Genomic DNA, 24,584 nt, shown 5'->3' on the forward strand with positions numbered 1-24,584 from the left:
GCATAGTTCCAAATTGCCTTCCAGAATGGTTGGATCAATTCACAACTCCACCAGTAATGCATTAGTGTCCCAGTTTTATTACATGCCCTCCAACATTCATTACTTTCCTTTGCTGTCATATTAGCCAATCTGCTAGGTATGACCTGGTACCTCAGAGTTGTTTTGCTTTGCATTTCTCTAATTATGAGGGATTTAGAACACTTTTTTGTGTACTTATTGATAGTTTTCATTTCTTTATATGAAAATTGCCTATTCATGTCCCTTGTTCATTTATCAATTGGGGAATGCCTTGATTTTTTTTTATACAATTGATTTAGCTCCTTATAAATTTGAGAAATTGTCCTTTGTCAGAGGTTTTTGTTATAAAGATTTTTTCCCCAATTTGTTGCTTCCCTTCTAATTTTGGTTTGGTTTGTTCAAAAACTTTGATTCCTTTTACTTTTTGTAATATTGTCTATCTCTTGCTTGGTCTTAAAGTCGTTTCTTTCCCATAGATCTGACAGGTATAATATTCTGTGTTCACCTAATTTACTTGTAGTTTCCTTCTTTATATTTAAGTCATTCACCCATTCTGAATTTATCTTGGTATAGAGTGAGATGTTGATCTAAACCTAATCTCTCCCATACTTTCTAATTTTCCCAGCAGTTTTTGTCAAACAGTGGGTTCTTGTCCCAAACGCTGGGATCTTTGGGTTTATCCTATACTATACTATCTTACCGAGGACATTTACCCCAAGTCTATTCCATTGATCTTTGTCTCTTAGCCAGTAGCATGTTCTTTTGATGAGCACTGCTTTATAGTACAGTTTAAGATTTGGTACTGCTAGGCCCCCATAAAAGTTTTTTTTTTTTTTAGTATGCTTCCACACTAGTATAACATTTCCAGGAAGTGTCTGAGGCCACATTTGAATCCTGGACCTCCCGTTTCTAAGGCTCTCGGGCCAACTGAGGCACCCAAAAAACGGCGACCTTTACAAAACAAAGTGACCTAGACCTCATATTAAAGTTAAAACAGGCAAGTCTATAAACCAATCAGGAGCGAGAGTCTCTGTCTGTGGGGGAAGGCCCGAAAATATCTCAGGCAATCAGAAATCACGTGGGGGGAAGGGGCGGGGAGGTGAGGCTGTGTGTTTGGGTGTATGTTTTTCTCGCGGGGCTGTCCTTCAGGGTTTGACCCACCTGTCCGAGGACCAGGCGGCTCTGGGAGCGGACAGAGGTCTTGCTGGCGGGGTAGGGGTCAGGCGGGCCCCCGCCTCACGGTCCCCACAGTCATCGGCTGCCGGCCCGAAGGCCGTTCTGGAAAACCCTGAGATGAGGTGAGATCGGTGAGTCACCGCGCTTCGGGGACTCCATTTCCCAGAATCCCTCACGAGGGCTCAGCGTCACGTGGTGTGTCTAGCTCTTCCTGCGCTTGAGAGGAGAGGTGGGACAGGAAGCTGTGGGACTGGAGTTCCTGGGGTGCCTTGTTCGCAGGAGCAGTTCCCCTAGTATCCCGGCATTTTTAGTCCGGAGTTACTGGTACAGCTTGTAAAGGTGGGAGGTTGAGTCCTAGGGCGAGCGTCCGAGCGTGAAAAGAGGCGGGAGCACACTTGCATGCCCAAGCGAGTGCGTGTGAGAGACGGGGGCGGGAGAGCGGGGCCAGGGTCCAGCATCTGAGCGTATGCCCAGACTGGATCCTCGGCCTCGCGCGACTCACCCCCAGTGCCCCGTCCCCAGGCCTCCCATCTCCCCTTCAAGCAGCAACCGGGACAGTTGTCGGTGGAGCCGCGGGGCCCCCCGCCGCGCCTTTGCTGCCTGGACACCCGGACCCTGCACTGACCTCCCTGACCCCTTCTCCCACAGCTCCAGGGGCCCTGTGGCTCCCCCGTGATGCCAGAGCCCCTAGCCCGGGACTCGTGAGAGTGTGGTGACCATGGAGGCCTTGGACCTCATGCTGGAGGAGAGAGGTGAGGGGCACAGAAGGTTGGGGGTTTGGAGCTGTCCGGGCACCTGGAGGGAGGAGGGCTCAGGGATGGCCAGGCAGGCGGGCAGGCAAGACCCTGGTGCAGGAGGGCAGGTACCATCTTCCCTCTTTCTTTTCTTCCCTCCTCAGCTCCCATCATGCACAGGTAGTCAGTCACCTGTCCCAGTAGTCTTTCTCCCTCTGTGACACCTTCATGCAAAGCCTGGGCAACTTGGCACGAGTGGGGTCCTTTTTTAGGCTCAGGCTGGACCTCTGCTCTCTAGGGACACACAGATCTCTTTTCTGCACACACACAGCCCCAGATGCCCCCCTTTATTTCCGGGGTGCAGCCCTCCCAGGAAGGCGATCTTCTCACTGTCCTGTGCTCTCAGTTCTGGGCCTCCCTGCTGATGAAGGTGCCTGAGAATCTGGAGAGCTTGCAGAAGGGGGCCCAGCCAGGAGGGAGGGCCAGTGCCCTGAGTCCATGGCATGTGGGAACCAGGTGAAGGCAGTGGAGGTCTTTAGAGAGACTGTTGGGGTGAGGGGGCAGGGGGAGTCTTGGGATCTTCCCTCAAGCATCCCAGGGGCTGTCCTGAGGAGGAGCCTGGGGGAAGTTCAGAGAGGCCCCTTGAGGCTGATGTCTGGTCAGGCTTGGTAACCATGAGCTCTGTCCAGAGGTGGCTGAGCTGCTTCCTGGAGGGATGGCTTTTCCTTTCTTTCTGGGACTTCAGTTAGAGGAGGGATTCCTTTCATGTATGGCAGGTGCTAGATGGCCAATGGGACTCCTTTCCTGCCTCACATGCCATGATTGGGTCCACCCAAAGGCAGTTTTTCAGGGGTATCTTTTTCTAAGAAATTCAGAGCCAATGAAACAAGTAGAATCACAAGAATGGATAGACAGAGCAGCTTTTCCTGGCCATCATATGCCAGGGTGGGGCTTGTGGTCCACTAACACCCCCACCTTTGTTCTTGACTTGTTTTTCTCCCTCCAATGATGCTTTAAAGAACTAACAAAACCTTCAGTTGCATGACTTGCCATCTCTTCCAGCCTAACCAATGTGGCTCACTGGTTTGGGTCTGTTGTTCCAGCTTGCTGAATCTTTAGTAAGTCTGGGTCCTCTCATCTAGAGTGTCTGATGTTCCTCAGAGCTGAGAAGCATCAAGGCCTCTCCCCAGGACTAACACCCTTGAACCTAGTGGCCAGGGGCAGAAGCTTCTCCCTCCGGGACAAGGTTCTTGACCTGGCATCGGCAAACTTGTCTTTTGAAGTACTTGGATAATGGAATTCAGTGTAATATAGAGGCAGGTGGGTGGTACCTGGGTAGAGCACTGGCCTGGGAGTCCTAAAACCCAAGTTCAAATCTGGCCTCAGACACTTAGTGGGCATGTGGCCCCCTCTAGACAAGTCACTTCAACTGTCTGCCTCCAAGAGCTATCCAGAAAGGGTTTGAGGCTGTAAAGCACTATCTAAGTGTCTCTCCCGGCCCTCCCAGTGACTGTGATGTCCTAAGTGGTTTCCTTAGTTTTTCTACACATTTTTCTGAGAAGGGGTCCCTCAGCTTCCCCAGACTGTTGGAGCAGCCTGTGACACACAAAGGACTAGGAAGTCTTGGTCTGGGTTGACCTGGATCCATTCAGTGGTGCCCTTGGGGGCTGCTCCTTCAGCCAGGCCTGAAGTTGCCAAACCATATTGATGATCTCCTCCATCAGAGGGGAATGGAATTGCTGTGGCCTGACTTCACAGTCTCAGAGTTAGGAAAAGGCAGCCCTTCCAGGATACTGCTGAGCAGGGATGATTCCACCCCCTTCCCCCTGCTCTGTTCCCCCCTGGCTGCCTCTGATGTTGCTCCTTCCATGGAGCCCCCAGCCCCCTTTGCCTCTGGGGCCCCTTCCATGTGGGCATTGTTCTTCCTTCTGCCTTTTGGGGCCAGCAGCACAGTCTGTTCCTGTGAAAGCCTTTGTAGCTTCTGAAGAAAGGCAGCTGATGCCAGGTGTCCCCCTCATCCCCAGGGTGTCTCCCTGTGCTGGTCCTTGAGCAGCCAGGTGAGCCTCTGGCCAGGCCCCAAGATGTGTGGTGACCCTGAGCCCTTGGAGCTGGTGGCTCTGCCTCTTTGAGGGCAGCTGGTTGCTCACTTAGCAAGTCCTCCCTTGGGGATGGGCTCCCTTTGTTTGGCCTTTGTCCTCTGCTTCCCAGAGTGAAGCTGGTTCTCCTGGACAGTAATGAACCCAAAGGAAAGCTGGATCATTCTGCTTCTTTGTCTCCTCCCCTCCCCCCAGTTCTCATCTGCTCCCCCTTTGACACAGGTAAGCAGGCCCTGTGTGTTCTCCTGAGGTGCATTTCCAGCCCTTGGCTGTGTGACCTGGAGCTTCTCTGGCCCTGAGCTTGGGGGCCCTCTTAGAGGGTCTCCTCTGTGGGGCATGTACTTCCTGCATAGTTCTCACATGATTCCTAGAATGTGTGGGGTTTCTGGGCTTCAGGGAACGAGCATCCTCTGAGATTGTTCCCCACCACTTGTCCTTTCCCACATCTTCTTTTGGAAAACGTGAGTGCAGAGAATGAAGAATACTCACTGATGCTCTGGGGAATTTTAGCTCTCAGGCAAGGATGCAAAGCATCATTGTTCCCGAAAAGCCCGTTATCTCCACCAGCTCCTCTGCATGCAGTGTCTCTCCAAGTCAGTGCCCTGCGTCTCAGCCAGCAGAGCAGAACCGCCCCAGCCAACATTGGAGCCAGGCTGTCAAGTTGGTGAAGCTCCTTTCATAGGTTTGTCTTACGTACCCTGGTGGCTTCAGACCATCATCGGGCTTGGAATGGGGCCTGGGATTTCATTGGGGGGCAGACCCCTGATGAGGAAGCTCCCCTTCCCAGCACAGGTCACCCCTCATTCCATTTTGTGTTGGAGAGCAGCCCAGCTCTCACACTAAGGTCATTCTGGGGTGCCCTGGGGTCACCCAGGCAGTACAGAGCAGGGGAGGACTTTGGGGCCTTACTTACACCTTGCTATCTCTCAGTGTCACCCAAGCGCCACAGCTAATTATTCTCCTTTTAATAGTGAGGAATTTGAGGATCAGAGGTTTATTTCGCTTCCCATTGTCACATAGATCAACTAGGAAGTGTAGGAGACGTTTAAACTTAGGACCTAATGTTTTCGAGCCATGAAATTCCTACCCCTCATTCTTCCTTAGATGCTGAGGTGCATATGAGACACCCAGTTCTCTGGTACAGTGTTCCCATCCTCAGAATTCCCATAGTTTGTATTCCAGGCACCAGGTTTTGTTTTTGTTTTTGGTCTCTTACCCAAAATAGATTTTCCTCTTTGTTTCTCTTCTCTTTGCAAAACAAAATCTCATTTAATGCCAGTCGTGCCTTTACAATTTTTTTTTTGCTCAGAGCATTTTAGCAGCTGTCTGGAAGTTTGGGGCAACCCCGGATTGAGGAGTTCCTTCTGCATCTTATTGATTATTCATTGAAGCTAAGCCTCCATGTCTCCTGCAATGGAGCTGAAATATTTTCTGCCCACCATGTTATCTGATGAGATTCTGAAAGCCCACACTGAACGTGAGCTGTTTTAATTGTTCCCACTGCAGCTATACTGGGATTCATATCACTGCTGTTCTCTCCTCATTTCTCTGGGGGAAGGCCTGAACTATGTGCTTCCAGGGCTACGCGGCTCTTGCTCGTTAGGTCCAGGCTAACAAGAGGGCCCAAAGGAATTTCCCACACTGTGAGAAACATATATTGCTCCAGGCCCCACCTTCTATCCTCCTACCATAGCTGAACAGAAAGTTGTTCATCCTTTGATTTCAAAGAGAATCTGTAGCATCACAAGGATGATGTCTTGACTTGCAGGTGAATTGGATTTAAATGAGGCGGAATTGCACAGATTTGCTGGCCTCGTCTCTCTTCCAGAGTCAGCAAAGTGTGAAATAAACTGGTGATGACCTGGACTGCAGTAGGTGACCTTGGCATCCTCAATGTCTGACCAAGCTCTGAATACTCCACAGTACCTGCTTCAGCTGCCTTTGTGGCTGGTGGAACAAAGTGTGCTCATTCTACCACTCCCCTAACTCACTGTCAAGTCTGGGGCCTGGCAGTTATCCTCCAACTGGTTTAGCCCATCTGCCGGGGTGGAGCCACAGGAGAGGGAGGGGTGAGAGATGGGCATCAGAGGTGCTGGGCTTTCCAGAGCACCTATACACATGAACAGAAAGATGAACTTAATGTAGGTAGGGCCTGAGTGAGTGAAAGACTTCGGAAACTTTCTAAGGGCCCTATGCAACAATCTTTCTAGGGCCTGCAGACTCAGGGGTCCTCAAGCTGCAGATGTAGCCAGATTTCCTTCCATGGGCCAAAAGTATAGGGATCTTTCTTAGGCCTTAGGTGTAGGGAGTCTTCTCTAGGCAGTGGGTATGATAGCGTAAAGGTTAAAAATTTGGGTAAACTGAAGCATGGTAGAAATTAGTTTCTCTCTGCAAGGAGTATTATATTTTTAGAGGTTTATTAAAGGTTGAGAATTTAAGAATATACAAGTAAGAAAGGCACGTGCCAGGTGGGCCAAGAGGCCCAATTCCACTTCACTCACATCATGAGACGCGTCTGCTTGCCAGCAGAGACAGGAAGAGAACCGAGCCCACCTATGGCAGAGACCCTTTATATCATAATTAGCTCTCAGCCCAGGTGAGAATTCAGTGAGATTACAAAGCATTCTGGGGAAGTGGAGCAAGGACTTCTGGGGATTGAAGTCCTGGATTCAAGTCTCCATTTTTATAATAGTATTCTATGGGCCATAGAATAGGAGACTCTCTGGACTACAGGAGTAGGAGTGATCTCTAATGGTCATAGACATTGGGGTCTTTCTACAGACAACAGATGTATCTAGCCTTGTTCCAGCTTTGTCCAAAACTCTTTCCTCAAAAGCCAGGACCGCCAGAGATTCCATTGCTGTTCTTTCTTAGGGAGTGCTGAACAGCCCAATCATTTCCTTATCTCTGTTCCCACATGCCCTGCCTTTCATATTTCTGCTTATACCATTGATTTTTCACTTTCAGAGTGTTTCACTGTTTTAAAATTTCATTTTGTCCTCCTAAGAAGATGTGAGGCAAAGTGATGCCAGGGAATGGCCTTTCCATTTTTCATATTTGAAATTCCAGAAAGCTGAGTGATTCTTTCAGGGCTTCATACTTCCTCAGTATGAGAACTAGATTCCAGGTCTCCTTGTTCTCAATTCTGCGCCCTTTTCTATAAGCCACATTGCTACTGTGTTGAGAAAACTTTTCTTAAAAACTCATTTAGATAACACTGTTATCTTCTCCCTTTTTCCCTATAACTTCCCTTTTTTGGTTGGTACAAACACTTATAGTCAATCAAAACAGACTACTGCTTTGGCTTGTCTCTTTTTGCATTCTGAGTCCTCTTTCAGGAAGCAGAAGCTTGTTTCATCATTAATCATCTGAAATCCTGATTGATTGATAAGAGTTCATTTAGCATGATAGTATTCCACCCCACTTATATACCATAGTTTGTTCATCCATTTCCCATGAATGGCTACCCCCTCAGATTCCCAATTTTTACCACCTCAAAAAGAATTATAAATATTTTTGCATGTCCTTTGTTTATTTTGCTTAGGACTAGTTCTCTCTGCCTTAATTTACCTTCCCTCTAAACTCTCCCTTCTTCCCTCTACCTCCTATTTCCCTGTTAAGGGAAATGTCCTATTGTGTGTGCAAGAATGTGGATTCTTTCTTTTCACTAGTTCAGATGAGAGTGAGGTTCAAGTGTCAGTTGTCTTCCCCATCCATCCTCCCCAATTCTACCCCAATTCCTCTTCCTCTTTCTAGTCTTTTTATTAAGAACATCAAGCCCTAATAAAATTACCTCCATACCTGATCTCATTGGACTTCCTCTATGAATTCTGATGATGATATGGTCCAGAAGGAACACATTTTATCTCCCTTTATTTGAATATAAGCAAATTATCCTTATTTAATCTTTTCTCATTGTTCATTTATTACTTTTTTATGTTTCTCTTCACTCCTGTGTTTGAATTCTCATTTTCTTCACAGCTTTGGGCCTTTTTAAGCCTTCAGGTAGACTTGGAAATCATCTATTTCTTTAAAGGTCTTTTTGTCCCTCTGTAGCTGTATATTCAGTTTTATTGGGTAAGTTATTCTTGACTAGAATCTAATGTTCTTTGCCATCTGGAATATCATATTCCAAGTTCTCTACTCCATTGTAGTGCTGGCTATTAAATCATGTATGTCGTGACTGTAGTTCATTGGTACTTTCTCTCTACCTACTACTTGTACTTTTTCTTTCTCTGGATTCTGGTTATGATATTCCTAGGAGGTTTTATTTTGGGATTTCTTTCAGGAGGTGTGACAAGTGGATTCTTTTCTATTTCTGCTTTACCTTCTGATTCTAAGAGTTCTGGGCAGTTTTCTTTTAAGATTTCTTGAAATATGATGTCTAGGCTTTTTTGGTCTTGGACTTCAGGTATTAAAATGATGATTTAGAAATATAATAATGATTCTAATTTTTTTATTCTTTATCTGTTTTACATGGAGATACCTTACATTTTCTTCTAATTTTGTTCAGTCTTTTGATTATTTTAACATTTCTTCTTGTCTTATGGAGTCACTGCCTTGTATTTGGTCTGTTTTAATTTTCAGGGAGTTTGTTGCTTGAGAATGGTTTTGTACCTGTTGTGCCAAGCTGTGAATTCCTTTTTCATTTCTTCTATTATTTTCATGATACCAGTTGGCAATACTGTAACTATTTTAAAACAGCAATCATATCTTATTTGAAGTTTTCTATGTGATACACATTGTCAGACCTTTTAGTCAGGCTCCAGGTTATGGTCTCCTGATGATTCACCATCTTTCCTTGTCCTTGTCCAGAGTGATTTGTCAGTTTTTTAAATTGTGGCCGATCCTCTGCAGCCATGTTCTGACCAGAGAAGGTTGTGTGACTGATTTTTTTTTTTTGTAACACCCTCTCTTGCCTCCTTCTGTTCCCTCCATGTCAAAATGATAATAAAACAAATGTATTATTGCATATGGTGTTTTTCATTATCAGACGACCAGATACTTATTCATTTGAGCTGAAGCTGTTTTCTAGTGGGTTTTACTTTCTTGAAATGATACAAATAAATCGTTCAGCATGAAATAAATGCAAATTTTAAGCTTAATCCCACTTAAACTTTACATCCTGCTTCTAGGGTTCCTCCACAGAAGTCCTACACCAATGCTTCATTAGGATATGTATGTGGCCCTTAGCAATCTCAGCTTCTGTTACAGGAGGGTAGATTGTACAGGGTCCTGCTAAACTTGAAGATGTAGCCTTGGTCATTGTGAATATGGCCTACCTAGCAACTTCAGTAAAGATCTTTACCAGATTATCCATGAACGGATGGAATTCTGGGGCCACAGAAATGCTAGACAATGAAATACTAAAGAGCAGAGGGTTGTAAATCTGTATCCCGAGAGCAAGAATTCACACAGAAAACCACATGTCCTTGAAGCTCTTGAAGATAATTAGCAAATTATTCCATTTCCTTTAAGTCTTAAATCTGGATTCCATCATCTAGTGTATTAGTTGCCCTTCCTAGCTTTGTGTCAGTAACAATTATGATTAGTATGTCTTCTTGGTTTTAAAGTCTGATAAAAATAAGGAAGAGAGAGTAAGTACATAACCTTTTGTGTATGTGGCAATAGACACTTCTTTCCAGGGTAATATCAATCTAGCAAAACAATACTCTTTAGATAGGGTATTTCAACTAGCCACAAATTGCATAACTGTAGTATATCTTAGGAACATTCCTCACATCAACAAAGGATAGCCTAAAAGATGTGTGCGATATGCCACTGAAATTGAGATCCATAATGGCTAAGGCATCTTTCCTGATAAAGCAGGATGAATTCTCATTAGTAAAGAAATGAAGTATGATTGGCAAGAACTCATTTCAAAATGCATGTTCAAATTTGATCAGACACTGATATCAAAATGGTAAGTGATCTTTGTCTAGTTCTTGAGGCTCTACAAAGCACTTATTTGATCCTTATAACATCCCTTTAGGTATTGGTATCCCCATTTTGTAAATTAGGTAACGGAAGCTAAAAATTTTAGTGACATACTCTGATTTCAGGTTCAATACTATTGCCTGACTGTAACACTGGCCACCACCTTAGCCAGTTATAGTTTTCAGAATCTGCCTCTTTCCCCATTAAAAAATTATATTTCTCAGAATTCTAGGAACTCATTTGTTCTTCATGATTTTTCAGAGTGTAGTATAGCAGGTATATTAGCATCTTGGAAGTATGATTGATGTCTTGATATTGTATCTTATGTGGTCATATGCCAGACCCATGGCCATGCTGCTTATTGCATTTCTAAATCCTCAGCCCAAGGGACAAAAGTATTTCTGAGCAGGACATTATTGGCCACAGAGTCCTAGCTCACACCTTGTTAAACCACATTCCTTTCCAAGTCACCTGTTTGACTAGCCTCCTCCTCTTTGATTAGGTGATCGTCAATTCAACCAATGTTAAAATATATGCCATGTCACATATTCATTAGTTATCTCCCACTCCACATTCCTAAACCCTCCAATAAAAGTTCGGGGACATGTGTGAGCCAGCCCCTTGCTCTTGAGAAGCATCACCAGAGCTTGCTACACCCCTCATGTTTTAACTTTTTGTCTCTGAGTCTTTATTCTCTATCTCTATTACCTCTTCATCCATTTTCCTTCAGTCTCCATTCTCCTTCTCAGGTAACCACCCACGAGGAAATTAAATAGGAACTGCAGGCAGCTCCTACACAGAGAATAAGATACACTTGCAGGTGGTTTTGGTACACTGTGACATAATTCTTTGGGACCTGGATTTTGGAACCTACTCAGTTTGAATACCTGTTCATATAGTATCTCTCAAAATTGACTTTTGTGAACCTTAGAATTTCCCAGACCCTACTTCATAAGGTTGGGTTAAGACCATTCCCCACTTTAAACAATGAAGGAACTTAGATCAGGAATGTGAGACTTCTACTTAGATCAGGAATGTGAGAACTCTACTCCACCCCTACTTAAGCATACTTTAGGGGAAGAAAAAGTTGTAAACTCTTTGCTGAACAATGAAAAGTACTTAAACCCATACTTATAATAAGGCAAAAAGTTCTTAAGCTGTGCCTATTTTTAGAACTAATACAAAATGGTGCTAAGTAAAAGGTCAGGCAACTTGTGAACTTGCAAAAGGCAAAGAGGTGAGATCTTACTCAGGCGTGAATTCCTCAAAAGTTTAGACTACTTAGGTGTGAATTAAGAATGGTCTGTCCTTTGGAAAACGTCTACTGTGATTAGTAGATGTAAGAATTTAGGGGAGGTGACATAGGAGAAATTTCCCTTGAAAAGGAGCTCAGAAAAGGAGCTGAGGGGAGTCGGACTCAGATTCACATTCAGATTCAGGATTGAGCTGGTGGAGTCAGCTGAGATGAAGCTGGCCTGGTTTCACTAGAATCCTTGCTTGGACAGATCTTGTGGTGAGTGATTAAGGACTGACTGATCTTTCTCCTAGGGCGTTGGCCAGGGCTGCCCTGGGCCGGCCTATCCTTTTCTCATTATTTCCTTTTTTCTCTCTTTCTTTAATTCCTCATTTGTATGAATTAAAATCTCTATAAAATCCAGTTGACTTGGATATATTTCATAATTGGGAATATTTCCCTGGCGACCACCTTATATTTGATTTAAAACAAGACACTGTCTTGAAACCATATTTTCTGCGGTCACAATTTAACATCCACTCTTTTATCTACTACAATTTAAGTCTACCACTATTTTAATTATTACACTTTCTATCCTTATTTATAAGAATATATAGAAACAGTTTGGTTGTGTAGAAGGAGCCTTGCTAGGCAGAAGATTTGCATTGTTGTTCCAGTCTACCCTCATTTGAAGTTTGGTCATTTACTAATCAGCCAAATTTATTCTGAGCCTCCAAATGTAACAATACCTGCCCCAGACTGCTTCATAGGATTGTTCAAAAGGATTAAATGAAATAATTTATGTTAAAACACCTTTATAAATAGTCACCCCTATGGATATGTAAATAATGTTTCATTTATTCATTTCAGATTGGGAAACTGAAGCTGAAACAAAAGAATCTATTTCAAAGGTTGACATTGTTATGGATGCATCAGCACAGGAACAGTACTCAAAAGATGATCTCCAGTGTGCCAAGTTGGGAGAAGACTGGAGTTATGATGAAGAGAAACCCTCTATGCACAATGAATGTGGGGAATCATTCAAGTGTAATTCAAACCTTTTTCAGGATCACATAGTATATAATGTAAATCAAACACATGATTACAATGAATTTGGAAAAGACTTTATGCAGGATAAACATGTTCCCGAGCATCAGAAAATCCACTCTAAAGAGAAACTTCATGTATGCAAAGACTGTGGCAAAACTTTTAGCTTCAGCTCATCACTTATGTACCATCAGAAAATTCATACTGGAGAGAAACCTCATAAATGTAATGAATGTGGAAAAGCTTTCATTCTTAGAACACAGCTTAATTCCCATCAGAGAATTCATACAGGGGGGAAACCTTATGAATGTAACGAATGTGGAAAAACCTTTCGATACAATTCATCCTTTACTTATCACCAGAAAATTCATACTGGAGAAAAACCTTATGAATGTTATGAATGTGGGAAGGTCTTCAGAGGGAACACACAGCTTAATTCCCATCAAAGAATTCACACTGGAGAGAAACCTTATGAATGTGATGAATGTGGGAAAACCTTCAATCAGAGCACACAGCTTACTTTCCACAAGAGAATTCATACTGGAGAAAAACCTTATGAATGTAATGACTGTGGGAAGGCCTTCATGCAAAGTGCACATCTTATTTCCCACCAGAAAATTCATACTGGAGAGAAACCTTATGAATGTAATGAATGTGGGAAAGCTTTTAGCTCTAGTACATCCCTTACTTACCACCGGAGAATTCATACTGGAGAGAAACCTTATAAGTGTAATGAATGTGGGAAGGCTTTCATCCAGAGTGCACATCTTACCTCCCACCAGAAGATTCATACTGGAGAGAAACCCTATGAATGTAGGGATTGTGGGAAAGTTTTTAGCTCCAATTCATCTCTTATTTACCACCAGAGAATTCATACTGGAGAGAAACCATATGTATGTAATGATTGTGGGCAGGCCTTCAGAGTGAATACACAGCTTACTTCCCATCAGAGAATTCATACTGGAGAAAAGCCTTATGAGTGTAATGAATGTGGGAAGGCCTTTGTCCATAGCACACATCTTACCTTCCACCAGAGAATTCATACCGGAGAGAAACCATATGAATGTAATGAATGTGGGAAAGCTTTTAGCTCTGGCTCATCACTTACTAACCACCAGAGAGTTCATACTGGAGAAAAGCCTTATGAATGTAATGAATGTGGGAAATCTTTCAGGCACAATTCATCCTTTCTTTACCACCAGAGAATTCATACGGGAGAGAAACCTTATATATGTAGTAAATGTGGAAAGGGCTTCATTCTCCGAACACAACTTACTTCCCACCAGAAAAAGCATACTGAAGAGAAACTTTATGAACATGATGAATATGGGAAAACTTTTTGATCAGTGAATTGCTTATTTATCTCCCCCCAAATTTGTAGAAGAATGAAATATTAATGTGATAATGTTGGAAAGCCTTCAGCTGGAGCATACATCTTTGACACCAAAATGTTTATCCTGGAAAAACTTACAAAAGTAATGAATATGGGAAAATATTAATTTTTAAGCTCAGAGAAACCTTATGATTAAAATGAATACATGGAAAGCTCTTCCAGCAAGGTGCATATAACCTGAGAATGCCAGAAAAATGCCAGAGAAAAGTCCTGTAAACGTAATCAATGTGGGAAAGGCTTTAAACATCAATCATTGTTTAATTACCATAAGGGAATTGTTGAGAGTGAATGAATTTTTTGGAGATTATAACTGACTCCATTTTGTTCTGTATTGGCCATTTTTTTGTGTAGCAACCCTGCATGAAATGAATGACCAGCTGCAATAGTTGGTTCTCTACAATGTTTTCTTTCATCCTCAAATTAGTACAAAGGCTTGATTGCTGAAAAAGAAAGACTCAGCTATCTCTGGAAAGTCTCCCTTGTTTAGCCTGACAGGTAGTTCCCTTTGACCTATTGAAACTAGTGATACTAACAAGGGCACATCACTTCCTTCTCTATCTCCTATAGCTAATCTTACACATTTTCCTTAACAAGTATGTGTTTTTCTTTGTAACCTCAGTTGCACTGTAATGAATAGCCATCGGTTTTTTTTCTTTGTTTCCTGTAATATATAATGTTAGCTAAATTGTGAATGACACATTTGCATCACTTGCAAAGTGTATGATAAAACCTGTTTCTCTGATTTGTGCTGGCTTACTGGCAATAGCCAGTCAAACAAAGAAGAAAATTCATGCCACAATTTTGTCAGTCCTGGTTGGGTCAGCCAGTTCAACCTTTACCATATACCATCAGTTCACCAATTCAGGAACTTCTAGAGATGGGGAACTGAAAAAGCTGATAAAGGTGCAATCTAATACTTTTTGTGCTCCAAATCAAGAGGTCCGCAGAGACAGGTTAGTTTTATTTCGTGTATTTTTGTATTGTGTGACCTGGCTTTGTGTACTTTGGGGTTACTTAGTGTTTTGATCAACCTTCCTGTCTAAATTCTTGGTTAAATTTTGAGTCTAGTCTACCAAGGAACCCTTGGAAAAGCTATACCTGGGGCAGAACTAGAGGAAACTGGCGAAGATCAAACAGATCATCTGACCATCAATTCATGGTCACAGGGATAATCCCAGACATGAATATTATGAAACTGATATGTAAGCCTCATATAAAAATGATGCCCAAGACTCAATTTTACTTTGAGTAATCAGTCATCATTATCGGATCTAGTTGAAGTTTCTGTTCTGGAATAGTGTCTTGAGATCCATTTTGATGAATTGGGAAAAAAAATTCTAGGAAGGGCTGTTCTCTAAGTCTAAACTCATACTCTGTCAAATTAAATGACCAGCCTAGACTTACTCTACTGAAAGGCTCTCACCATTATTTGGTACCTTTAATTATGAAGCCTTACAGATGCTAGAAGAAAAAATAGAGGTCCATTTTCCAAAACCAACGAGTTAATGGTTTATTTGTGTAGATCTCAAAATGCATAAATTTTGTCATCCAAATTGTGAAAAATTAATGAATTTTTTTCTTGGGGAAAAGAGAAAGCCACCTCCTCATGTGGTTTTATCAGAGGATGAATACTAACATTTGTCAATTTTCCTTCTAGTCCACCACTTGTCTCAAATACCCCACTCTCTGGAGATACCAGTTAACCAGTTAGTACCCTATTTTTTCCTCTTTTTTAAACATTTAGCTTCTATTTTAAAGTCAATACTGTGTATTGGTTCCAATGCAGAAGAGCCAAAAGGGGTAAGTCAGTAGGAGGTTAAGTAACTAACCCAAGGTCACATAGCTAGGAAGTGTCTGGGGTCAGATTTGAACCCAGGACCTCCCATCTCTAGGCCTGACTCTCAATCCACTGTACCACTTAGCTGCCTCCATTTTAATTTTTTTAAGGGACAATACCATTGTCCTTTACAACCTTGCCCTTGAGGGACAAGAAAAACCTGTCACCGAAATCCCCTTCCTGGTCACTTTTGTCTTTAATGAGTGGTTTGAAGACGGAGAAAGGTAAAAATGATAGAGACTCAGACACAGGAAGACCACCAGGTACAACTTTTGGCTACCTTGAACTGGAGTTCTGGCCAAGAATGATGTTTTGAAGAATGTAAAAGGAGCAAAGAATTTAAAATGACTTCTCACTCTTCTCACTTGTCACTATTATAACCTGCCATCACCCCTGGCACTAACAGAGGATATTCATCCCAGATTTCCAGCCCATTCCAATGTTAAATTGTGTTATTCCCAGTAAACGGTCCATAGGCAAGAGGAAATGAAAACATTTATGTCACAAATTTCAAATCTTTCAGAAGATAGTCTTATTTCTGTGTTCCTAATTCTGGTGGGCTTAGGAATAACCACAAAAGGAGAAAAGAAATCCTTTCCCCATTCACATACATGTATTATAAATTAATTAGAGACTAAATTTGTGGTTGAAATGTGATTTCTTTATTGTGAATTTCCAAAATGTGGTTTTAAAAATGTGGTTTGTAAAAGCTGGAATAACCTTGTGAATTTGGGGACTAATGCTCTTAAATTTTAAAAAATGAAAACGTTGTCAAAATTACATACAGACAACACTAACCTCATTACCATCCTCTCTTTACCTTGAAGAGTGACAAAGTGTAAGAGTGGAAGGTGATTTTCCCCAACTAGGGAAACTAAGAAAGCCTTAAACATTTAAAAGGAAAGAAATGTTTTTGAAGTCTACAGTTTCTAAATATCTGGTGCTAAAGAACCACAGTGCAGTTCTTCACAATCCTATACAGTTTAGAGAAGCAGGCTTGTTTCAATCAGCAAAATTTCATTTTAAAGGAATATTTTAATTTTTAATAGAATTTCATTGTCCAATTATATAAGAAGCAAAAAGAAATCAAAATAACCTGCATTTGCAAGTCCTTAAAGGGGCAAATTGGAAATGTTTTACCCAACAAAACAAGGAATTGTCTGTAAATGTTGACTTTCATTTTGATCAGGAAAAAAGTAAAAGTTTTGCAGTTAATTGGAATTGTATAATAAACTTTGGAAAGGAGAGATATGGGTGATATAAAGAAAACTAGTTTTGGGAAGGGAATAGGATATGATTGGGAAATAAAAGTGAAAGAGATTGAGAAAGTAGAGAAGGGAAGTGAAAGGTTGAATCACTAAAGTGGAAATTAAGGTTAATTTGGTTTGTTTGGTTTTTTTAAATCCATACCTTCTTCTGTCAGAATTGATACTGAGAATGGGTTCCAAGGCAGAAGAACAGTAAGGGCTAGATAATTGGGGTAAGTGACTTTCCTAGGGTCACACAGCTAGGAAGTCTCTGAGGTCAAATTTGAACCCAGGATCTCCTCTCTTTAGTCCTGGCCCTCTGTCCACTGAGCCCCACCTAGTTATCTTTCAAGTTTAAGTTTTGAAGAGAAGAAAGAGAAATTTAAAGAATGTTTGGAGAACATTTGTACTTATACAGTGTGGATACAAGCTTAATTAGAAGGCATTGAGAATTAAGTGTTAGGATTTCTCAAGGAGCAGGAATACAAAATAGCGATTTTCTTTACCCAAGTTGACATAGTCCTCATCTTAGGTCAAAAGAAAAGCCAAGAATTGGTGGTAAAGTATTACAGAGAAGTTAGCTTAAATCCTAGTTAGTCTAGATAAGAGGAGACTAGGAAAGTCTCTTTGCCTCTACAATGATTATTACATTTGGAGAAGTGTTGTTTCCTCCTGAGATAGTTGAAGTTAGTTTTGAGATTTCTCACGATTGCCAAGTTTTATTTAACTGCTTTTGATATTCTCGATCATGTGGAAGAGTAGCCGAAATCATGAAGCAAAATTGACTGAGCAGTTAGATTTTTTAATTCAATATTGGCTTCTGGTAAATCAAGGAAAATTACTATTTACAGCATGATCTAGGTAATTGCTGATGCCATATTTGTAAGTATAAAGGCAATTCAATTTTTTCCTAAAACCCTTTCTGTTAATCAGTTCTAAGAAGAGTGGCAAGCACTAGGCAATTGGGTTTACTCACGCTCAGGATTACCAAATTAGAACATGATTGAGTCAAGATTTGAACCCAGGTCCAACTCCAGGCCTTATCCATGACAATTGGATTTTAATTACTGGTCTCTGAATGCAACTAATATAGGATGCCAAAATTGGTGGATGAAATGGTTTTCTTTGTAAGATAATTCAGAATGCTTTCTGCTGAGTTGATGGGTTGGTTTGCTTCTTTTTGACTGGGCAATGTGTTTTGTCTTTTAAGTCCATGATATTGGAACATGTTATTATGTTCCTAACTTTTCACATTGTGGTTTTGGGAAACCATATAAGAAATGCTCTTGATTTGAAAAAGGATACCTAGAATGTACTTACTACATTTGTATTATTAGGAGATTAACTCCTTTTTTCATCTGAATGCTGTGAAATGATGAACTTGAGCTATCACGTATTAGAGACTATTATCACTTTGGTGAAAAAACCATCTTAAGTATTTGCTTGGGTATATTTTCCTTAAAAATGACCAGTGACGATAATTATTTAGAATTTGGCAAAAGCCTAAAGACCTTGTATGTTCCTATTATCTGAAATTGTTTAAGGACTTGCCAGATCCTTCGGATCTTCAGCTTGGCCAAGTTCATAAAATCTTCTCAGTTCTGTGGAAGAAAGACCTGAAAGAATATATGTAGCAATGAAAGACTCTGTAAATGCTAAGATAGCAAAAAAGGTATTATTAATATTAACATTTATGACAACTGAACTAGGTAAAACTTTACCTGGAAAAATATGTGCTTCAGTTCTTATATATTTGAGCCAATATAGTATCGGGTCCAGAGAGAATGTTTTTCTTTTTGCTTTAAACATTAATATGGTACGTTAGGATACCTATGCTGATAGTAGCCAGTCTTCCTCCGTTCTGAGTGAACTCTAGCATTTATTCACATTTTGTGTAGACCCTACAATGTGATTATTTTCTTAATCTTCACTAACTGCTGTGATGTCAGGATGTCTCAGTATACAATCACACATGAATTAAAGGTGCCGTTTTTTAACATCTTGTATGTACTACCAAGGATACATTTTTTAATGATTTATTTTGGCTGGATGTTATCGTAACCACACACAAAAATAGCTCTATCATCCTCGTAAGATATGAATAGTGGAATTTTGCTATGTTAAGAAGTTTAACCTCTTGGGACTAAAATTTAATTTGCTCTGGCCTTGGAATCGAGGCATAACTGTTTGACTGACTGTTCAGCTAGTGATCCACTATCAAGAGAAATCCATGAGCTCCTCAAAGAGAAGCATTCTGAGAAACGGTGGTTATAAATACCTGGGAAGACTGAGAAAAGACAGCCTACGAAGATAATGGCAGGATCCTCTTGCCTCAGTTGTGCTTTTTCCTTTCTGAATAGCAAAATTTCCCACATGGTTGATCTTCAGCCTGGGCATGATGCCCTGTGAAAAAATGTGGAACTATTGCATGATTGTCTGTTCTAACACATTACTATGACTTTTCCCTGAAGTCAGAGCTAAGAAAACTATCCTGTTATATTTATGAACTGTTAGTCTGTGCCTTTAGGCTTACACCTGAGGGAACATTCTTAATATTGTTTACAATCATGATCTTCCCTTTTTTCCTACAACCATGAGTAAGCCAATCAGAACAATGTTCTCACGAATTTTAGTGTCACGATCCTCAAGCATCTCTGAGCTGCTCTACTGGGATGCAGGGAGGAAGGACCTTATTGCTTTTATTTTTACTACTTGGAATTAATTGGTGGCCACTCCTCATTTGAACTGTCTAATATAAGTGACCAGGACAAATCTTGTTCATTGTTTTAATATTTAAATATTCATGTATAAGATTATGTCCTAAAGTATCACATTCTTTCTGAATGATATGAGGAGAATATATACACTCATGAACAAATTGTGTGATATGGGATAAAGAGAGAAAAGCTTTGATTTTTTAATAAAATGGTAAACTTCATTTTGTAAAAAAAAAAAATATGATAATTGTAATTGTATTCGTAGCCTTAGGACATTAGCTGTTGTACCAGTTGTCTGAGGAACAATGATGGTCCTAAGTGTTATATTTCAGATTTTATCCTGGAGATAATAAGGAATTACTGAGCTTTTTCCGGTCCATTTAAATTTAACATATGCTTAGCTATACAAATATCTAAATACACTGGCTTTGGATATGTTTTAGGAACCGTTTTTGGATATGTTTTAGTAATTATAAGAACTCAAGTTGAATTGAGGCTTTCATATGTCGAATTGTTATTAATTGGTTGCCAAGAAACTTAAATTATGATTTTAAAAAATGAATGGATAAAGAGGAAATAAATGCTATCCGTTTCTTTCACACAAGACAATTTAAACTATTGTACCTGGAGATACAGACATTATGTATTCACATGTATTGGGAGAAGAAAAGAGAAATACTTGGGGTCTTTGGCAGACTACATAATAGGTCAGGAAGGGTTCGGTGAGATTTTGAAAGCATTAACTTGACACTCTGGAAAAACAAATGATGGCTAGGTAAAATTCTCTGCCATTCTCTAGAAGCATTCTATTTTTATGGTTTTATACGTCAGAACTAAAACTCTTAGTAACTTAAGCATCCGGGGAAATACGGGGACAGTTAAGTACAGAATTCATATTTTTTGTTCCTCAGTGGAAATTGCTGCTTGCCCTTAGCAAATGGCCAAAGATCATTTCACTTTCCCATAGTATGTGTGACTACTTTTTACAAAGTAGTTGGATAAAAGACTTGTTAAACACAATGAGCCTTTACAGCCACACAATCCTAAAGCACTGCTTTAGGAAAAGGTTTGCCTCCATTTGTTGAAGCCCATACATTAAATGGGCAAGTTCTCCAAAGCATTTCATTATGTGCGAGATGATTAAATGGATGTTAAACCAAAACTAAACATTCATATCCTATTTGGGGAATGCTTCTTAAATGGGAGCTCAATTTTTTTCCCCGTTTCTCTGGCAGTATCAAGAGACAGAAGGACTTGTTGTACAAAGTCAGGACCTCCATGATCCTTTCTGCAGTTGTGGAAACTTGAAACAAAAAATAGTGTGTGACTATTTTAAAACTCCAAACTTCCAGATGAATTATAGGTGACCTAATCTGATGTTCTTCCTTATAGCCCTGACGTGCATACGGTTAACTCTGTAAGACGTGTACTGACTTTATCCATGTGACCCAGTTATTGGAAAGCCAATGTAATTGGGTTTGTCAAGCCTTACTAAACTGTATTAAGTCTTATCACCAACAGATTAAAGACAGAATTATCTTCATAAGTGACTTGAAACCTGGGAAGTGGTCAAGGAAATACCTCTGCAAAAACACTCTGTAAACAAGGTGAAAAGTCCTATTTCATGCACTTTTGATAACTAACCCCTCAGTTAAAGACACCACGAGGTTGATTCAGGCATACGTGTCTCAGTTTAAGTAGATCAAGCTGGACCATTTGTGGATCGTGATCAAGGACAGTGGACGGTGGTCAAGAACTTTGACAACGGAACGTCCTAGGGAAAGTGTTTCCCAGAAGCAGACAACTTCATGAAGTTAAACCCAAGATGATGGAAAAGGAAATCTGTTTTCTAAGTGGATATTATGGTCCATTCTCTGTTTTGGTTTTCCCCTCTGACAGCAGAAATATATTTATTGTCTATTATGCCTTGAGGGCCCTGTTTTTTTAGAAATTATTATGACCTTCCAAAGAGGTTTTGTTCAGTTTTTTTTATCTGCATTTTCTTGTTCCTTAGATTTTCTTAGTACCGTTGATTGATTTATTGATTGGCATGATAATTAGTTTTTAAGGAAATGTTCAGATTTTTCTATGATTTGTTAGCCTGCATATTTTTATTGCATAACCGCTATAATCCTCTTTGGACCAAGTTGCCTATTTTGCTATACAAGATGACTTAATCTCATTCTTACATCAGATGGCCCAGAGATTAAAAATGGTTTTATCTAGCGACAAAGGAGAAATTGTTAAAAGTGAATGTTTGGGAGAACATAACTGGCTATTTTATTTTGTATTTGCAATTTTGCTGTGTATGACGCCTACGAGAACTGAAGGACCAGCTGCTGGTCTCTTATCATTGATACAAAAGACTTAATTGCTTTAAAAATTAAGAAAAGAGGACACAATAGTCTCTGGAATGTCCCCATCGCTTATCTAGCCTGATATATATAGTTCCCTTTGACTTAATGAAACTAGCTATACTAACAGGGACACATCCCTTCTCTATCTCCTATATCTAGTGATAATACATTTTCCTTAACATTTCCTTTCCTTTTTCTTTGTGTAACCAGCTGCACTATAATGAGCAGCCATCCTTCCCCCCTCCCTCTTTGTTTCATGTATAAATACTACTAGCTGAATTGTGAATGATGCATTCCCAGCACATGTTCCTGGGCTGTGTCACTTTGTATAATAAAACCTGTTTCTCTGATTCGTGCTGGCTTATCGGCAAAAGCTAGTCAAACTAATTCGTGCAAAAGAAAATCGTGCAACAGAATGCATTCTATAATTAAGTCTTACAAACATAATTCGTGTGGGAAGATTATTCAAGGTCACACATATTAATCTCTCAAAATTTTGGCCTGAGAAAAACATTTTATGAATATGAAAGTCTTCAGTCACCAGAAATCATATTGAAAAGCTTATCAAAGCAGCAAATATGGGTGTGTGGAGATTCAGGGGCCTTACTATAGGCATGAAAATAAGACTCTATTTCCCCTGGCTGTTTACCAGCGAATTCTTTCTAAATGGGTTATTTTGTGTTATCTGGCCACAGGAGAGAGATGGAGGACAGCCTGTGTTCAAAACCATATTTGTTGGGTAAGGTTTGTTGGGTAAATGTGGAGTAGAGTTAGCTGGCTCTTGGTTCTATGGCAAGGTACAGGAATAAGATTGGACATGAGCCACCAGGGGATGTATTCCACTAAGCCTGCAGGAGGTTTTGCTTTGAGACCCACTGCTGTATGTAGTTAGACTTGGGTCAGGGACAAGTAATGTAAACCAATAAAAAGTCCTTAGCCAGAACCCCACATTAGCTTCCCAGATTTGACAAGACACCCCAATTCACGCAAGCTGCTGGGAAGTGCACAAAGCCACTTTGGATGTGTCCATATCAGGGATATCTTTGCTTGAATAAACCTTAGTGTTAAAAAATCAAAGTGCTATTGTGTCTGCTTCATTTTATTTCGCTATTTCTCTGCTAGCTGCCCTCCTCTGGACTTCTATGATGCTCCAGAAACCTCTTCAACCTTCAAGATTACTCAGTCTTAAAACTCAATTTGTCAATATTCTCTGCTCTATCCTTTGGAAGGAGGGGGGAGGGCTTTTCCAAGAACCTCCACATAAAAGAGGGCACCTAGGTTAGCCCTCTCTTCACTTCTCCCCCACTGAATTCTAGATTTCTCCAACATGTCCTTGCATTGGACACTCCTTTTCTTCCTATCTGCTTTATATCTCCCTTAAGTATGTTGTCTTCCCCCAGTAAAATGTAAGCAAGACCTATTTCATTCCCCCTCCCCCTTTGTATGCCTAGTAGTATGTGCTGGTACAAAGAAGTCACGATATAAATTCTTTTGAACAAACAAATGTCATTATGTCCTAGAAGCTTTCCTCCAATGTATTCATAGTGTTTTTTTTTTCATTTAATCCCTTCATCATAAAATTGTAGCAACTAGCAGAAGAGTTCAGATTTCCCTTAGAACACAATGTGAACAGAACTCATGTGAAGATCTAATGAGGTGGCTCTTTATGGAAATGGGGATAGAGAAGAGAATATGGACAAGATCTGTTTTTTACCAGCCTGGTTGAGAGAGCCTACATAACTGTCAGGATCTCTAGTAGAGATCAGGTGTTGAATTTCCTATAGTCAATCATTTAATAAGCATCAAGTACTTGCCTTGTGCCAGGCACTATGCCAAATTCTGGAGATACAAACAAACAAAAAAGATACAAACAAAAAATCTCTTCCTATATTCTAATGGGGGAAGAAAATACACCCCAGAAAATAAAAATAAAAAGATAAAAAGGAAGTAAGGGAAAAGGGAAAGTACCTAGGACAGGGGAGTGATAGTGTGGGCTAAGCCATTCCGTTGTGAGAGTCACCCCATTTCTTTCACACAAATGTCTGTACTCTCCCATTAGTGATTATAGTGCAAGTCACTCAAAAGAAGACATGCCACAGCTTTTTATTGTGCAGCCTGCCCCTTGTCTCTACCGCTCCATCCCATTTTGCTCCATTCTAGCAGAAAACCTTTAATCCCAAGACTGGATGAAAGGGTTATTGTGCTAGATCAATCTTGAGACCCAGCCACAGAGACCTTGACAAAGCTTTTGCTTTCATGCCCTCCTACCCTTCTCTTCACTCCCTGAAACATATAGAAACAGGCTTTGCCCCTTTAGGTGAGACTTTTTCTGGTGAACTAAATAAATCCATATTGGTTCAAATTCCGTTTCTCAGACATTCTGTTGTTCATGTCATCACAATGGAGATGTTTAGAAAAAAGTGCAGTGGGGTAAGAAAGAGATGGAATTTCTCTCCTCAAATAAACGTTCTGAGAGGAACCCTTTACTTTTCATTCAGAGGGAGGGACCCCAGACAACAGCATTCTGCTCAAATACAATGAAAAATATTGGTATTAAAATATTATGGTTAAAACATATTCTTTTCTGTAAATACCATAGTAAATTTAAAAGTGGCAAGAGCAGGAGCTATCAGTCAAAATCATGATCATATTGCTTAAGTGTTCTTTGAAGAGAATATTTTTTCTTTGTGGGGGAGATATGTATATTGCATTAAAAGAAAATGTAACAAAAAAAGAGAAAATGAGCTTTTATGCAAAAGTAATTAAATATCCAATCACAAATAAATTGTTC

General features: G+C 40.5%; 1 protein-coding gene across 3 annotated transcripts; it reads left to right on the forward strand.

The window, feature by feature from the left end:
* Nucleotides 1-1,087: 1,087 nt before the first annotated feature.
* Nucleotides 1,088-22,870, forward strand: LOC100028993 (zinc finger protein OZF-like). Of its 3 annotated transcripts, none has more exons than XM_007492580.3 (3): nucleotides 1,088-1,316; nucleotides 1,843-1,946; nucleotides 12,066-22,870. In XM_007492580.3, the coding sequence occupies exons 2-3, from the start codon at nucleotides 1,913-1,915 to the stop codon at nucleotides 13,583-13,585; spliced, it is 1,554 nt and encodes a 517-aa protein (XP_007492642.1). In that variant the 5' UTR covers nucleotides 1,088-1,316; nucleotides 1,843-1,912; the 3' UTR covers nucleotides 13,586-22,870. The 3 variants fall into 3 exon arrangements, with proteins under 3 accessions (XP_007492642.1, XP_056652831.1, XP_056652832.1); XM_056796853.1 differs by having other exon boundaries at nucleotides 1,095-1,325; XM_056796854.1 differs by lacking the exon at nucleotides 1,088-1,316 and adding an exon at nucleotides 1,414-1,533.
* Nucleotides 22,871-24,584: the final 1,714 nt, after the last annotated feature.

The sequence above is a fragment of the Monodelphis domestica genome, chromosome 4, assembly GCF_027887165.1.
Source record: "Monodelphis domestica isolate mMonDom1 chromosome 4, mMonDom1.pri, whole genome shotgun sequence".
Taxonomy (NCBI): Eukaryota; Metazoa; Chordata; class Mammalia; order Didelphimorphia; family Didelphidae; genus Monodelphis; species Monodelphis domestica.

Excerpts from the sequence above, each read along its gene's own strand:
- LOC100028993 (XM_007492580.3), top strand. The coding sequence starts at position 1,913 with ATGGAGGCCTTGGACCTCATGCTGGAGGAGAGAG. Across the intron at positions 1,947-12,065 it reads CCTCATGCTGGAGGAGAGAG|ATTGGGAAACTGAAGCTGAA; the intron begins GTGAGGGGCACA and ends TATTCATTTCAG.